Raw genomic sequence first — 17,716 nt, 5'->3', positions numbered from 1 at the left:
TGGGTGTGAATTCTGGCTTTGCCACTGGCTAGCTGTGTGACCTCGTGTAAGCTACTTAACTTTTCTGGGCCTCAGGTATAAAATGAAGATAACAGATCCTAACTTTAGAGTTGTGAGGATTAAATTAGTTAACCCATTTATGCCTAGTGTTCCATTACTGGAATGCTGAGTTTGTGGGGGTTATTTATATCCCACTGCTCAAGGTCATCACCGTTGTCTGATTTTTCACACAAGAAAATGTGCAACCTCCGGCATAAATGGGTTAATATGTGTAAGGCATATAGAACAGTGTCTGTCACTATATATGTAAATGCTAGTCATCATTATGCATTTTGTAGGTGGGTACGACCACACTGCCGGCTTCCAACTTTTCCCACAGGACCAACTGACAAATGAACTGAATAGTTGAGATTGACCACAGCTCTGTAATCAAGATGGAAACTTGATGTGAGAACCAGTTGTATGTCTAACACTTCCAGATGAAGGCTGCTGTTTTCCCAAAGCTTAGCATAAAAATTTCATTGAATCACTGTAATTAGATGAAATGGTAGAAATATGTTTTGAGGTCTCTTAGAGTGTTCTAAACTAAGGATCTACACAAAAACTATATATAATACTAAAAAAGAAAAATTCAAATGACCCATAAACATCTAAAACTATCTCCAACTTTTCTATTAATCAAAGTATTCACATTCAAACAATAAGAAGAAGATCAATTCCATATATTACATTAAATATAATAAAATGAAAAGTCAGCCAAACGTGGTGGCAGGTGACTGTAATCCCAGCACTTTGGGAGGCAGAGGGAGGTGGATCACCTGAGATCAGGAGATCAAGACCAGCCTGGTCAACAGAGTGAAACCCATCTCTACTAAAAATACAAAAAAAAAAAAAAAAAAAAAAAAAAAAGCCAGGCATGGTGGCAGGCACCTGTAACCCCAGCTACTTGGGAGGCCAAGGCAAGAGAATCACGTGAACCCGGAAGGTGGAGTTTGCAGTGAGCCGAGATTGCACCACAGCACTCCAGCCTGGGCAACAGAGACTCTGTCTCAAAAAATAAAAATTAAAATGAAAAGGGGCAGGGCATGGTGGTACATACTTGTAGTTCCAGCTACTCAGGAGGCTGAGGTGGGAGGATCACCTGAGCCCAGGAGTTCGAGGCTGCAGTGAGCCATGATAGTGCCACTGAATTCCAGCCTGGGTGACAGAGTGAGACATTGCCTCAAAATAATAATCATCATCATATAAACACCTGTGAAAAGAAGGGAAAACAATAATTAATTCATTAAATGAAAAGCAATGACGATAAGGGAGAAGATGTGAAGTAGCACATTCATACACTGCTGGTGGATTTTAAATAGGGATAAACTTTTAAGGCAATATATGTACAAAAAGCCAACTTTTTCATAGTCTTTGGATCAATAATTCCATATCTACGGATCTACTCTAAAGAAATAATGCAAAATTGGTGTGTTAGTTGCAAATATTTAATAACACTATGTGTAAAAATGAAGAATTTAAAACGACCTACTAGGCATCATGGGACTTACATTGTAAGACTAATGGGGCTTATTAAAGAAGTACTATTGGCCGAGCGCAGTGGCTCACACCTGTAATCCCAGCACTTTAGGAGGCTGAGGCAGGCAGATCACAAGGTCAGGAGTTTGAGACCAGCCTGGCCAGCATGACGAAACCTCGTCTCTACTAAAAATACAAAAATTAGCCGGGCGTGGTGGCAGGTGCCTGTAGTCCCAGCTACTCAAGAGGCTGAGGCAGGAGAATCACTTGAACCCGGGAGGTGGAGGTTACAGTGAGCTGAGGTCACACCACTGCACTCCAGCCTGGGCAACAGAGCAAGACTCCATCTCAAAAAAAAAAAAAGTACTATTATGACCCTCTGATATTTGTTGAAGGAAAGAAATCTTAAATTCCATTAAAATGACATTTACTTAGTAAATTGCTTATCAGTGTATGCTTAAGTGAAAAAGTCAGATACAAAAATTATATGATGCAAGTATATTTTTAAATACTTAGGAGAAACACGAAGAAAATATGATTTCTATGTTAACAGTGTTTGCTCTTTGGTTGTCAGGTTATAGGTGATTTTTTAAAATCTTGCTTTAAAAAATACTTTTTTGTATTTTCATATGTTCTAGGAAGAATAGATCCCCCTTTGCGATTTGATAGGAAGGAGGAGGAATTTGCCAGATGATGGTAGAATTTTTGAAATACAGAGAAGAATAAGCAGTGAAATTGACAACAGCCTAGGAGCCGAGTGAACCCATCTGCCACTGAAAACCAGGATAGTCTGAGATAGGGCATCTGACTTTTGCCAGGAGATAGAAAATGCTTTAGAAAGTATTAATAAGCGTGTAGTGGGGAGTAGGCAGGAAGGGGGATGGTTAATAGGTACAAAAAAAAAATAGCTAGAAAGAATGAATAATCAACCCAATGAGAGAACAAAAAGAAAAAGAAAAGGAAAAGAAAGAATAAGACCTAGTATTTGATAGCACAACAGGGTGACTATAGTCAGTAATAATTTAATTGTACATTTAAAAATAACTAAAAGAGTATAATTGAATCATTTGTAACACAAAGGATAAATGCTTGATGTGTGATACCCCATTTACCCTGATGTCATTATTATGCATTGCATGCCTATATCAAAATATCTCCTGTACCCCATAAATATATATACCTATGTGCCCATAAAAATTAAACATTAAAAAAAATGTTTAAGTATAAACTACTGAATACAAGTAAGGTATGACAACTAAGTTGTTATGATTGAATACCTAAAATATTTTTAATGACTGTATAAATGGAGGGTTTTATCTCTGGATTTTTTTTTTTTTTTTTTTTTTGAGACAGGGTCTCACTCGGTTGCCCAGGCTGGAGTGCAGTGGTGCAATCATGGCTCACTGCAGCCTCAACCTCCTATGGCTCAAATGATCCTCGCACCTCAGCCTCCCGAGTAGTTGGGACTACGGGCACGTGCCACCATGCCTGGCTAATTTTTGTATTTTTTGTAGAGATGGGGCTTCACCATGTTGTCCAGGCTGGTCTCAAGCAAGCCACCCATCTGGGCCTCCCAAAGTGCCAGGATTACAGGTGTGACCCACCACACCTGGCCGGGTTTTACTTTTACTTCCTTTATCTTTTCTTCTACTTTTCTTTTTTTTTCTCTCTCTCTCTCTCTTTTCTTTTCTTTTCTTTCTTTTGACAGGGTCTCACTCTGTCACCCAGGCTGGAGTGCAGTGGCATGACCCTAGCTCACCATGACCTCGACCTCCTGGGTTCAAGCCATCCTCCTGCCTCAGCCTGCCAAGTAGCTGGGACAACAGGTGTGTGCCATCACGTCCAGCTAATTTTTGTATTTTCAGTAGAGACAGGGTTTCGCCATGTTGCCCAGGCTGGTCTCGAACTCCTGAGCTCAAGCGATCCACCTGCCTCAGCCTCCCAAAGTGCTGGGATTACAGGAGTGAGCCACCGTGCCTGGCCAACTTTTATTATTTGCTACAACAATTAAAATGAACAAGGAGAGAAAAGCAAGAAATTTCCTAGCTCTCTTGGGAATTAATAAATGAGCTCTCAGAGAATTTTTGTGACTCGCCACTTCTCTGACATTTCAGATGACAGGCTTGTGCACTTAGGGCAAAGACTTCTTGTCCAACAGTCCCCTTAAATAGGTAGGCCACCTAGATCATAGAAACCAGACAGCTAGTTGTAACATTTGGGTTGTGATGGGATGTTTTAACTACTACTTGGGTCCATCATGGTTCTAGAAATTTAAAGGCACAAAATCAGCAGCTATAACTTGTAATGAAGGAAACTATCAAAAACAATGAATTCTAAGAAAACATTTCTTCTTTAAAATGTTTGGAGTACTTTCTGTAAATCAAGTTGGTTTTCAACTATAATGATTATTTTCCGGAGAGTGAAAAGGAAGTTTAAGAGGTGTTGTGCACCATGATTTAGATCAGAACGCCATCATAGGGAAGACTTTAATCAGCTTTGCTGCCTCCTTTCAGTCTAGGGTTATATCTGTAGCTTCCACAAGGAGCAGGGATTTCCATTCTTGCTATTTGTAAATGATGCCCCAGGGAGGCATTATGGAAAAGATCCCGTTCCTTTGGGGTTGTTCACTGTGACTGTGGCCAAAGGATTCTTTCCACTTACCCACCCGGATGGAATTTGGGGCAGCTTAGCAGCCTGGGCACTGAGACGATAAAGTATAAAACACTGAATTTCTATGTGTCAATGTGATTTGAGCTTTGCTCTTCATTTTTGATTATGCAATTAATCACATCCATGACTGTCTGAGCCTAGTGCTCCAAGGGCAGATACTTTCTTATTATTTTATTCCTAAATACTTTATCCAATTTAAAAGAAATCCACGGTGTGAATCTTTAGCCTAGAAAAATCAACATTCATTCTGCCAACAAATTGGTACATTGAATAACTAATTACTGAGTTTTGAATTTTATGATATTGCAGGAGTTCGACCAAGATGGTGACTGCAGTCATTCCACACCGGTTAGTGAAGAAGAAGATCCCAGTGGTGGTAGACAGGACTGGCAACCCAGGACAGAAGGTATCGGGCTTCAGTCCTTAATGTGTTTACAAAGATAACATGATCATATGGGCTTCCCTTCAATTTCAGAAGCGCTCATTGTAGAAGTTTGAACAAAACACACTGGGGCCTATCGGAGGGTGGAGGGAGTGGAGGAGGGAGAGGATCAGGAAAATAACTAATGGGTACTAGGCTAAATACCTGGGTGATGAAATAATCTGTACAACAAACCCCATGATACACATTTACCTATGGAACAAACCTGCACTTGTACCCCTGAGCTTAACTCCTGCAATAAAAGTTTAAAAAATAATAATAAATAAGTTTGAAAACACAGAAGAAGCCCAAAGAAGAAGAAAACCACTCATGATACTACCTTTTGGTCCACATCTGAATCAGTGGGTCTAGGCAACTTGACTGTCCAGAATAGACAATGCTCTCTGGCTCTTTCATTCCACCTCACTCCAGCTCAGCCAAGCCGTTCCCTGTCCCTTCCTTTTTGTCTGATAACATCCCTTCCCCATTTTCTTCCTCTCAGAATCTTCCGGCAGCTTCAGTGATCGGTTCCCTTCCAGAGCCACACATGTCTCCATCAGTTGTTGTCCCTGAGGGGAAGGTGGGGGAATGAACAAGGCATGAAAGTCCCTAAGTCTCGGTTTTTTATTTACAAGGCCATAAGTCTGGAATCTTCCAGAACACCACCCATTTCAAACATGTTATCCTGTCAGACCGTAAGTGCCCTTGCACTTAACAGACCATAAAGTATTTGCAGATCCTCTCCTCAGAACATAGTTGCCACGGCTATCCCATTTGTCTGTCATCTATCCATAACCTTCTTAAAGTAAATGTTTATTTGAACTGCTGCAATTTCTCCCGGGCAATTTTCTGGCTTCTATTTCTAACACTCCAGGGAAGCCGCCCTCTTTAATGCTCGTTTTTTTCATCCCTTTGCACCTCCCAGAAGGCTGCAGCGCTCCCGAGTAGCGTCTCCCGGGAGGTGGTGCGATGGTGCCCTCTCCTGGACAGCCGCCTGCCTTGCTCACGCCCACTGGAATCTTCCCTCCCTAGGCCGAGGGCCGAGAGTAATTTAGTAACCGTTAAAATTGTGAACACCATTAAGCCTGAAAGAGCTAACGAAAGAAAATAAATCCTGAAACCCTTCAGAACGGTCCTTGCAGTCCTCCTTCGACTTTCATAGACTTCAAAGCCAAGCTCTTAGAAGCCTAGTGGTGTCCCAAGCGCCTTCCAGGAGGTTAAATATTTCATTTATTCTGCTCAATTTGGAGATAACTCACCATTTGGGATGTTAGTCATTCTTTTAAACTTGATTTGCAATATTTTTAGTTTTCATATGGGAGCCATAATACTTATGAGGCATCTCCACTAAGTTATTTCAGTTTTAAGCTTTTAACAACTTGAGTTACAAATTTGGAAGAGCAATTCTCTTCCTGATAAAATTTCATGTCACAGTTGGTAGAGACTTCAGTTGAGCTAGCTACTCTTTCTAGTCACAAATTCTGAAATAAAAGTGTTTTGGATATTATTGTGCATTATATTCATTTTAAATATTGGTTTAAATCTCTTTAAATGGGCTGGGTGCTGTGGCTTGCGCCTGTAATCCCAGCACTTTGGGAGGCCAAGGTGGGCGGATCACCTGAGGTCAGGAGTTCAAGACCAGCCTGGACAACATGGTGAAACCCCATCTCTACTAAAAACACAAAATTAACCGGGCATGGTGGCACGCACCCGTAATCCCAGCTACTTGGGAGGCTGAGGCAGAAGAATCGTTTGAACCCGGGAGGCGGAGGTGGCAGTGAGCCGAGATCGTGCCGTTGCACTCCAGCCTGGGTGACAGAGTGAGACTCAGTCTCAAAACAAACAAACAAACACAAACAAACACTATTTTCTGAGAACATAACAGACACAAATCTTGTAGACTAGAAACTGAGCCTATAAATTTACTCTTTTCATGAATGAACAAGAGAATCTATTCCCTAAAACTAATGGGCTTAAAAATATTTTAATAAAGTATAAATTCACCAGGATTTGTAGTTGCAGGTATACAAGAACCTACGCTTGGTTGGGTTAAAAAGGAAGGGAAATTTGAAAGATATTAGGAAGTTCATATACCATTGAGAAACTAGAGGAGAGGAACTTTCTTGGTTCACTCACGCTGCCAAAACAAAATACCATAGACTGGGGGGCTTCAACAGCAGACATTTATTTTCTCACAGTTCTTAAGAATGGGAAGTCCAAGATCAAGATTCTAGCAGGGATGGGTTTCTGGTGAGGGCTCTCTTCCTGGTTGCAGATGGCGGTCTGTCCCCATGTGGTCTTTCCTCTGTGCACACACAGGCAGAGCACAAGTGAGTGAGCTCTCTTCTTAGAAGGACACAAATCCAACTGGATCAGGGCCCCACCCTTGACACCTCATGTAACCTTCATTTCTTCCTTAGAGGCCCCGTCTCCAAATAAGCCACACTTAGGGGTTAGGACTTCAACGTATGAATTTGCGGTGGGGGACACAAGCATTCAAAACATCCAGTCCATAACAGGAAGGCTCTAGATTGGATTGTCAGGAAGAATTCCCATAAATGCATTTCAAAACTGGCTGCTGCTGACCCCCAAATCATGCCACCTCTGCCATAACCAAAGAGCCGCTCCCACTATCAATGTAAGAATCTCCTCCCTCTGCTGGTACCCCCATCAGCACACAGGGTGTCTACAGCTTATCTTTTTTCATGTAACTCACATACTTCAGTCTCTCAAGTAAGCTTTCTGAATCTAACAGCGCAGAAGGCTGGAAATACAGTTGTTATTTTTTTTTTAAGTCTGTGTTGAGCTTCACAATTTAGGAAATCATCAAAACGTGAAGATGGCATCAAAATATTTTGAATCTCCATGCTCACAATCCAGACAGATATGCACATTCATTTAAATAGAACAAGGACCCCATTGATATATGCACCTATTAAGTACCCACAAAAATGTAACAAATGAAATAAGGAGAACAAACAGGAAAGTGAGGCTTTTCTGGAGAAAAGAATTTTTCTTTATTGAAATCAGCTAGGCTGGGCCAGATTCTATGTTTTTATTTTAATAATGGCTTTGACACTAATAACAACAAATTAATGATCATTTTCTGACTGGTTATGAATGTCATTTTCACCTCTTCTATAAAGAAAATATATTCGTGGCTATGTTGAAATGTTGCCTTTTAATTTCTCTCTAAGGTAATATTTTCTGATAGGGTTAATTGACCCTCATTATGTGAAAAATGCGCTTAGATAAGAGCAAGTGTTTTGTTTTTACCTGTGACAATGCATCCTCTTCCCTGGCCTACTGGGTAGCTCAAGAGGCCTTATCCATAGCAACCTCAGCAACTCACAGTATTCAAGAGGCAGAACAAAGAGAACATTTGTATGTTTCTAGAGGACTTCAGAATCAGTGCATTCTATAATCTTTTTTCCAATTTAGGACCAACAATTAGGACAGTGGCCCTTAGCTCTTAACAATATCTTGAAAGGCAGGTAGGTTTTCTCTTACATGTGCTTATCTTTGTTTCTTGGTTTGAAAAAGAAGTCAGCTGATGAACAGATTTTAAGCGCATTAAATTTGTTTGAAAGCATTCTGGATCTATTAATTCTTGACAACTGCAAAAGTACAGTTGTTCTTAAATATGGTTCATGTGAATACAGTCAGTTTTCTAATTTTCACAGCAAAGAACTAAATACATTTAGCTTTTGTGCCAGAACATTCTTTTCACTGACAGTTTAGTTATTAGGAATGTATGCTGTATGTTTTTCTCACTCTAACATGTCAGGTAGGTGTTTGCACTCAAGGATGACTACCAAAATGTTGTGAAAGACATCCGTCTTCCTTTCAAGTAGGAGAATGACCTTGAGCATGTCATGCAAACTCATTGCTATCAGTTTCTTTGTCTCTAAAATGAAAGGCTTGGATTAGGTGACCTCTAAGTTCCTTCCAGCTCAATAATTCCAAGCCTCTCATTTTGTGCTACATAGTGTGGTGATAGGCTCTTTGAAAACTGAAAAAACAATGGACTATTCCTAGGAAACTTCATTTTTAGACAAGCGTTTCATGCAATATTATAGTATTAGAAAACATGCAATCAAGTTGTCTTATTTGAGAAACGTTAAGAAAACCAAAGCTAGCTACATTTTTATGGTAGCACAACACATAATATTGGATGAAAATGATAGTAAACACTATTATCATTTGCCTGATGGTAAACAAAACTTTTCCTTTTGGAATTTTTTACTGTTTTTTTTTTTTTAATGTACTTGTTTCGTTAAATGGCACAGGTATAAAAATTGAACAACAAAAATGCTTTCACTATGGTAGCTCCTATGTATTACAAACAAATATATCCAAAGTCTTTTAAAATAATAAAAATCTACTAATTTAGATAATGGTGACAGCTATTAAGCAACTTTCCCAACGTCACCCAGGAAGTGGCAGAGAAGGGATGTCTGATTCACACTCTAAGCTTATCCTCCCCGTGATACTCCTTCCCCAGCCTTCAATTAGTGGAGCTCATACAGCCATTGCTCCTCCAGGCACCTGCAGATTGAGTGAATAAATGGCTCTGACAGATAAATGGATAGAAATGAATACTGGGACAAGCATTGCGTCTTCCCGGAAGGACACTTCTCTCTGCTCCTACATCACCACTTGCTTCTATCACAGTGCTTATCTCACTGCATTCTGTATTTTCTTATCAGCTCTGCTAGGGCCTCAGCTGCATCTTGTTTATTTCTCTGTTTTCAGCACAAAGTGCTGGGCTTGGCATATGCTTAATAAAAGTTTGTTAAATGAAAAAAAGGAACGAATGAACACACCTTAAAGAACAGGCAATGTTAGAGTCATTCACACTAGTTTTTTACATAAATTTGCTTGACATCTTATATTGTGAGCAAGCACGTATTCTGTAAGTTGGAACTTTCTCTCTTAAGGGTTATTCTGGGAATTATTTCATGGAACGACCAAAATTACAAATACAAGCAAACATCTTTGGTGTTACATAAATTATCGCATTGAATCCTCACAATAGTGCTGGGAGATAGGTGCCATTACACTTTATAGAAGGTGGTCCTGTTTTCTTCATCCTGGGGACAACATAGCTTGTTATAAAACTTTATTTCACATCTGTAAAATATTATTATATGGTGTTTTGCTCTTTAAGCAAGCATTTATTTAGGATCTATCATATTCTGAACAGGAAAGATACAAAGATGGCTAAACCTCAGCCCCTGGTTAATGTCCATTTTGTAATTATTAAGAAGAGATTAGCCAAACAAACAAAGTATGTCTCCCGCTTTCCACTAGAATTCATTACTTTCTTCCTTCTACTACTGTGATATGTTTCTATAGGTATTGAGATCACTGTGACTTTTCCAAGAGATGTCAGTCCTCCCCAAGAAATGAGCCAAGAAGACTTAAAAGAAAGGAAGTAAGGAATATTCTTTGAATTATCAGATTTGAAATGAAGTATGAAGCAATGATACTCATGTGGCAACCTACATTATTAGTAATTCAATTCATAATAATGCTTAAAAGTAGAGGTCACAATAAAGAGTATGTGGCAGAGGCCAGATCATAAACACTTTGGCTATGTGGGCCATATGGTCTCTGTTGCAATGATTCAAATCTGCAACTGTCATTTGAATGCAGCAACAGATAATTTGTAAACAAAGGAGTGTGGATGTGATCCAATTAAAGCTACAGAAAAAGGATGAAGGCTGGATTTGGCCCCTGGGCTGTAGTTTGCTGACCCTACTGCAGGGCAGAGCTACTTAGAATGTGGTTCTGCGGTCCTGTTACCAGTCCATGATAAGGTCAGGACAGGCTGTGAGGGTGACCATTAAAAAAGTTACAAAGCAATTTGGCAAATAACTTACGTTCATTGATTGGGTAGTAAAAAAAATTGAGGCTTATTTTTTGCATGTCTTTTATTTTTCTTCCCTTTTTATGGCAATTCACTTATATTTTACAAAAGTATCAGTTCACAATGATTGGAAAATTTAAATGCCAGTTCTTCATCAAAGATAGTTTGAGAAGCACTGGGCTAGTCAGTGCCTGTGGAGATAAATAGGTGCATCCCCCATTCCTGCCCTTGGTCTCTGATTTCTCTGTGCAAGGAAATGGTGATTGGGAAAATGAGAGTGAGCTGAAACCTAATCCATCCAGGCGAAGGTACAGAGGGCTGAGGAGGCCGAGAGGAGTCGATGGGTGGAGACGTCTTACCCTCTCAGGATTCAGCCTTGCCTTTCAGCAGCACCATTTGGAAATAGTTCTTCAAACTTTCTAGTGATGTCAGGCTGGACTGAGAACTGGAGATTCAGAAGATGTGGCAACCGAGTTTTAAATAAAACATTTCCCTCCCCCTTTAGTCAGATAACCTCATCGCATCAAGAATGGGCACAAGCACATGCAGTTTCTCATCCAAATGAAATTGAGATGGTGGAGCTCAGGACAAACACGCTGACCATGCGGCCCTTACTTTTGCAAAAAGAGGAAAGTTCCAGGGAGCTCTGCGATGTGAACTTGGGCTTTTTGCTGCCGAGATCTTGTTTAGAACCAAACATTTCCAAGTCTGTAACCAGAGAAGATGCTCCTCATTTTCTGAAGGAGCAGCAAAGAAAATCTGAAGGTAAGTTGAACATTGAATTCCACAGTGAGTCCTTTCGGTCAACAAATATTTATGTATTGTGCCAGGCACTGTTCTAAATGCTGGAGATATAGCAGTAAACATATCAGACAATAACCCCAGCCCTTGTGTAATTTACATTCCTGGGGGCCATGGGGGTGCCGGGCAGACAATAAACTAGTAAACAAGTAAAATGAAGGATGGCATAATGTTCCAGCAGAAAGAACACTATATGTGCAAATGTTTACATATTTGTTCAAGGAATAGAAGACAAATATTTTGAGAATATCTTATTGTTTAGATCATTTCATTGATTATTTCTTTAAACATTTCAGACGTTATTTTATAAACTATATTTGATAATTTCAGTTAACAATATGCTACTGATTTGCACTATGGTTGACTTTTTTTCTTTTTTCTTTTTTTTTTTTTTTTTTTTTTTTGAGACGGAGTCTCGCTCTGTCGCCCAGGCTGGAGTGCAGTGGCCGGATCTCAGCTCACTGCAAGCTCCGCCTCCCGGGTTCACACCATTCTCCTGCCTCAGCCTCCCGAGTAGCTGGGACTACAGGCGCCCACCACCTCGCCCGGCTAGTTTTTTGTAGTTTAGTAGAGACGGGGTTTCACTGTGTTCACCAGGATGGTCTCGATCTCCTGACCTCGTGATCCACCCGTCTCGGCCTCCCAAAGTGCTGGGATTACAGGCTTGAGCCACCGCGCCCGGCCGGTTGACTTTTTTTCTTGAGTGTTTGAAAATCTTCATTGTGAGCTCATATTTGGTTGCTGTCTATCTGTGAGAATCTTGGGGGCCCATGCTGTGGATGCCTTTGGCCAGAAGTATTGAGTTTACTTCTACCAGGTCCCAGGGTCGTTATGGACTTGAGTCTACTTTAGCCTTATTCCTGGATCCCCAAGTTAATGTGCAAGTCTAAGAGTCAACTTCCACCTATATTGAGTCCAAGATTCATTTGTTAGATAGCAGCACTGATGCCAGCATTTCCCCCTGTGGCAACATTGTCTTTGGTATTTGCTTACCACTGTCCTCAACCAACCAGCCAAAACCACCAGGAACAATCTTATAATCCAACAAGTTACATTCATTGATTTGTCACAATGAGGGAGACTGCATGCCAGTGGAGCTGCGAGGCATCTTACCAAAAAAAGAAAAAAAAGAAAGAATAATTATTATGGGATTTTAAGAGAAGGATACATTTTAAGTGAAATTTAAATGAAGCAGTGCTTAAATTTATGTATTTATTTATGAGACGGAGTCTCGCTCTGTCGCCAGGCTGGAGCATAGTGGCGTGATCTCAGCTCACCGCAACATCTGCCTCCCAGGTTCAAGTGATTTTCCTGCCTCAGCCTCCCAAGTAGCTGGGACTACAGGTGCATGCCACCACGCCCAGCTAAGCTTTGTATTTTTAGTAGAGACGGGGTTTCACCATGTTGGCCAGGATGGTCTCGATCTTTTGACCTTGTGATACTCCTGCCTTGGCCTCCCACAGTGCTGGGATTACAGGCGTGAGCCACCGTGCCTCACCTAAAAATGTTTTTTGATTTCATTATGCTAAAATGTGTGTAACATAAAATTGACCATTTTAATCATTTTCAAGTGTACAGTTCAGTGGCATTAAGTACATTCACACTGTTGTGTAACCATCACAACTATTCATCCCCAGAACATTTTCTTCTTGCAAAACTGAAACTCGGTGCCCATTAAACAATAGCTCTCTATTTCCCACTCTCCCAAAGCTTCTGGCAACCACTATTCTATTTTCTGTCTCAATATGAATTTGACCATTCTAGGTCTTTTATATAAATGGAATTATGCAATATTTGTCCTGCGTCTGGCTTGTTTCATTTGGCATGATGGTGAAGCAGTGTTTTGATGGGCTGTATGTAAAAGAGTTCATATGAAATCTGGACTGTGAAGTGGACCTAGACTCTTGCTCCTTGAAGTTTACAAAGTTAGTTCCCAAATCTCGATAGCGTTTTTTGTTTGTTTGTTTTGTTGTTTTTAGACAGGGTCTGGCTGTGTTGCCCAGGCTAGAATGCAGTGGCATGATCTTGGTTCACTGCAACCTCTGCATCCTGGGCTCAAGACATCCTCCCACTTCAGCCTCTTGGGTAGCTGGGACTACAGGTGCATGCCACCACGCCTGGCTATTTTTTTTTGGTACAGATGGGGTTTCACCATGTTGCCCAGGCTGTTACTGAACTCCTGGGCTAAAGTGATCCTCCCACCTTGGCCTCCCAAAGTGCTGGGATTACAGGCGTGAGCAACCGTGTTCAGCCTCAACAGCCTCTTTCAACCTCATATCCTGCCACTCTTCCTCAGCAGTATGATAAACTTTAGCACACTAAATGCCCTCTATTCCCTAAACACGCATGTGAATATTTGCACCTACTGTTCTTTCTGCTGAGGCATTATGCCATCCTTCAGGTTTTGTCTTAGAAACCACTTCCTCTGGAAAGTCTTCCTGAACATCCCAAAACTGGATGAGTTGCCATTTCTTTGTTCCCCTATAGGCTCCTGATCTTACTTACAACGTAGCACTAATCAAGCATAATTGTCACTATTTGTTTATGTGCTCATTTTCACCGGATTACAAAAGTAAGAATCATTCAACCTCCACGCACCTGGCATCATACCTGGCGCATAGCCATTACAAATGCACTTTTAATTAATAATAATAATAATAATAATAATCAGGTCCAGGGCAGCACTTTGGGAGGCCAAGGCGGGCAGATCACTTGAAACCTCAAAAAAAAAAAAAAAAAAAAAAGAAAAGAAAAGAAAAGAAAAAGAAATAAGAAGTACTGGCCGTGCACAGGCACACGCCTGTAACTCCAGCACTTTGGGAGTTCGAGGGAGGAGCACTACTAGCTTGAGGCCAGGAGTTTGAGGGCAGCCTGGGCAACATAGGCAGACTCCACCTCTAAAAACAGTACATATGGCTGGGCGCAGTGGCTCAAGCCTGTAATCCCAGCACTTTGGGAGGCCGAGACGGGCGGATCACGAGGTCAAGAGAGCGAGACCATCCTGACTAACACGGTGAAACCCTGTCTCTACTAAAAAATACAAAAAAAAACCTAGCTGGGCGAGGTGGCGGGCGCCTGTAGTCCCAGCTACTCGGGAGGCTGAGGCAGGAGAATGGTGTGAACCCCGGAGGCGGAGCTTGCAGTGAGCCGAGATCCGGCCACTGCACTCCAGCCTGGGCGACAGAGCGAGACTCCGTCTGAAAAAAACAAAAACAAAACAAAAACAAAACAAAACAAAACAAAAAAAAAGTACATATATAAAAATAAATTTTAAAAACTAAGTGGCTGTGGTGGTGCACAGCTACCTAATAGCTCAGCTACTCAGGAGGCTGAGGTGGGAGGATTGCTTGATTCCAGGAGCCCAAGGCGACAGTGGATGATGATTAGTCCGTTGCACTCCAGCCTGGGTGACAGAGTGAGACCTCATCTCTTAAAAAAAAAAAGTACAGCTAGTACAAGACTGTTTCTTCTAGTGTATGCTTTCATATTGCTACATATCATGTTTAGAGTGGTATTTATTGATTGTCCAGTTTGGGCTTCATCTGTTAAGATTTATTACTTTTACATTACTTGCCTCACACACAAGCAATGCCCAGTTTTCCCAATCTTTGTGTTTGTTTGTTTATTTATTTATTTATTTCGAGACGGAGTCTCGCTCTGTCACCCAGGCTGGAGGGCAGTGGCACGATCTCGGCTCACTGCAAGCTCCACCTCCCGGGTTCACGCCATTCTCCTGCCTCAGCCTCCTGAGTAGCTGGGATTACAGGCGCCCGCCACCATGCCCGGCTGATTTTTTGTATTTTTAGTAGAGACGGGGTTTCACCGTGTTAGCCAGGATGGTCTGGATCTCCTGACCTCGTGATCCACCTGCCTTGGCCTCCCAAAGTGCTGGGATTACAGGTGCGAGCCGCCGCGCCTGGCCTGTGTTTATTTTTTTGAAATCAATATTCAATGTCTCTGTTATTATGACTAAGGTAAAATATTATTTGCAGCTGAGCTCCATAGTGTGTTGATTACACTTCCTCTCCTTTTAGACATTGGATTTATCTCGGTAATAACCACTTCATTTCTTCGTTTACTTACTCTTTGTATATCTGTTACTAATTCATCCCATCCTGGGTATTGCACCTGTAAAACAAATCTCAATACAGGTGATTAGATATCAGGCAATCTGTTGGTTCCTTTTGTTTTTGGAGACATTGCTCCTGGACCCTCCTGGCCTCCAGTTTTACTCCGCACCACCTGCTCTCTGGATCTACTGCCCAGCCGCCCATCTGAGATTCCCTTCGTGTCATCCTGGGAATTCCTTTGCCTCCTTGCTGTGTTGAATCCCTGTCTACTGGATATGTGGCTTAATCTTCCTTTCCTTTTTTTTTTTTTTTTTTTTTTTGAGACAAAGTCTGACTCTGTCACCCATGCTGGAGTGCAGTGGCGCGATCTCAGCTCACTGCAACCTCCGTCTTCTGGGCTGAAGCCATTCTCCCTCTTCAGCCTCCTGAGTAGCTGGGACTACAGGTATGCACCACCAGGCCCAGCTACTTTAAAAACATTTCTTTTTTAGCGATGGAGTCTCACTATATTGCCCAGGCTGGTCTTGAACTCCTGGGCTCAAGTGATCCACTCACCTTGGCCTCCCAAAGTGTTGGGATTACAGGCTTGAGCCACCTTGTCTGGCTTCCCTGCTTCACTTAATCCTCATTTACCAGGGCATATTTCCCAGCAGCTTCTTGAGAAAGGGTACACGGAGAATATGAATGACAGAGTTGTTTGTTTGTTGTCTCTAATTCTTCTGAGCTCCTTTCTTTCTTTCAGTTTGATATGTTCTCTGTATTTTCATATTGGAGCGTTTCCCTACATATCAGTTGAATCTTGTCTATTTGTATCTAAAGGGTTTCACTAAAAAGTTCTGTATGTTTGAGTGAGCTTGTTGAATGGGCCTCAAGGGAGTTGAATAGGTGGAGAACTGGACGATTGGTAGAGGGATTCCCAAGTGTCAGCTTGTATAGATTGATGGACCTTTTCTCTCAGCTAGTTTTCCCCAGAGAGAGAAACCAAGTGCCTGCCTGCAGGTTATTAGAGGCAACGTTCTTGGCACTGAATAGGGTTCATATTTCCGTGTGTACACTTCTCCTTAATCCTCATATTTTCACTCCAGCACCCCATTTCTGCTCTCAGCCATACCCAGCTCCTTAGCATCTTTGTTTCAAGCCCTCCAGGGAATAAACTTCCAGTCATCTGCAGGAAAGGAGAAGAGTAAATCCTCATAGTGGACAGGGCAGGGAATCTGGGACTTATTCCAGCACAGGCTTATGAGCACCCTCTCGTTTCAGTCTTGCCTGCATCCCTGTCTTCGTAAGTACCTTCAGTTCCCATTCCTTTCCGAGATTCTTATTTCTGGTTGGGCTCTCCCCTTGCAAGCATCGGGCAGAACACAGAAAGCTGACAATTCAATCAGTTATTATTCGTCCATATAGTTTTCTCTGTCCAAAATGTTGATATTGCTCATCTGTTGTTTTATCATTTGGGTGTTTTTATTTTTTTGTCCTTATTTAATTTTTTTAAAATTTTTTAATTCCTTTGCTGTGATTTTAGTGTGATTTGTGGAGGGACTGGAGAAAAGCTTGTAAATTCAATCTGCCATTTTAAATTGGAACTCTGTACTCATTTATTTTATTTACTTGTTTGGAGATAGGGTCTCGCTCTGTCACCCATGCTGGAATGCAGTGTTGCAAACATGGCTCACTGCATTCTCGATATCCCAGGCTTAAGTGATCCTCCGCCACAGCCTCCTGAGTAGCTGGAAGTACAGGTGCATGCCACCACACCTGGCTACTTTTAACATTTTTTGTAGAGATGGAGTCTCACTATGTTGCTCAGGCTGGTCTCTACACATTTAAAAAAGGCTTTGACACATGTTGTCAAATTACCTACCAGAAAGATCTTGCCTCTGCATTCCCACCAGAAGTCTTTACCCCACATAATTCCTGACCAATATTGGATAATATTTATCCAAATATTGATAAGAATACTTGAAAGGAGTTTTTTAAAAAAACTCAGGATGTTATCCATATGTACCCAACTATAAATTATATTCAATTGTATTTCTGGATTAACTTCTAACATCTTTTCAATGAAAACCTCAACCTCTGGAATGCAACCCCTGGGAGCAAAGAGCAAAGATCTGTCTTTCCTGCTCACAACTATCAATTGCCATCTTCTGGGACAGCGTTGGCCACTCAGTAGGCACTCAGTAAATAATTGTTGAGTAAATGCATTAAGAATGAAGTGGGGGTGCCATGGCCAGCTGTGTCCAAGGGGAATGCCTGTGGCCCCTCCTGTTGGGGTCCTCTTCTTAGGTGACTTGTTTTTCACCTGGGATTGGCTTTTCTACTGTGTTAAATCTTAAAGAAGTCTTTTTCTCTCTGTGTGAAACT

General features: G+C 41.4%; 1 protein-coding gene across 1 annotated transcript in view; it reads left to right on the top strand.

The window, feature by feature from the left end:
• Positions 1-17,716, top strand: part of MAP3K19 (mitogen-activated protein kinase kinase kinase 19) — a 104,772-nt gene that overhangs the window by 58,230 nt on the left and 28,826 nt on the right. Inside the window, exons 6-8 of the mRNA XM_077956513.1 lie at positions 4,498-4,594; positions 9,968-10,046; positions 10,987-11,246. Coding sequence (XP_077812639.1) covers positions 4,498-4,594; positions 9,968-10,046; positions 10,987-11,246 — 436 coding nt within the window. The remainder of the gene's footprint in view (positions 1-4,497; positions 4,595-9,967; positions 10,047-10,986; positions 11,247-17,716) is intronic.

This window comes from Macaca mulatta, chromosome 12, assembly GCF_049350105.2.
Source record: "Macaca mulatta isolate MMU2019108-1 chromosome 12, T2T-MMU8v2.0, whole genome shotgun sequence".
Lineage (NCBI taxonomy): Eukaryota > Metazoa > Chordata > Mammalia > Primates > Cercopithecidae > Macaca > Macaca mulatta.
The sequence above is the reverse complement of the archived record's forward strand: the minus strand, read 5'-3'. Positions and strand labels throughout refer to the sequence as shown.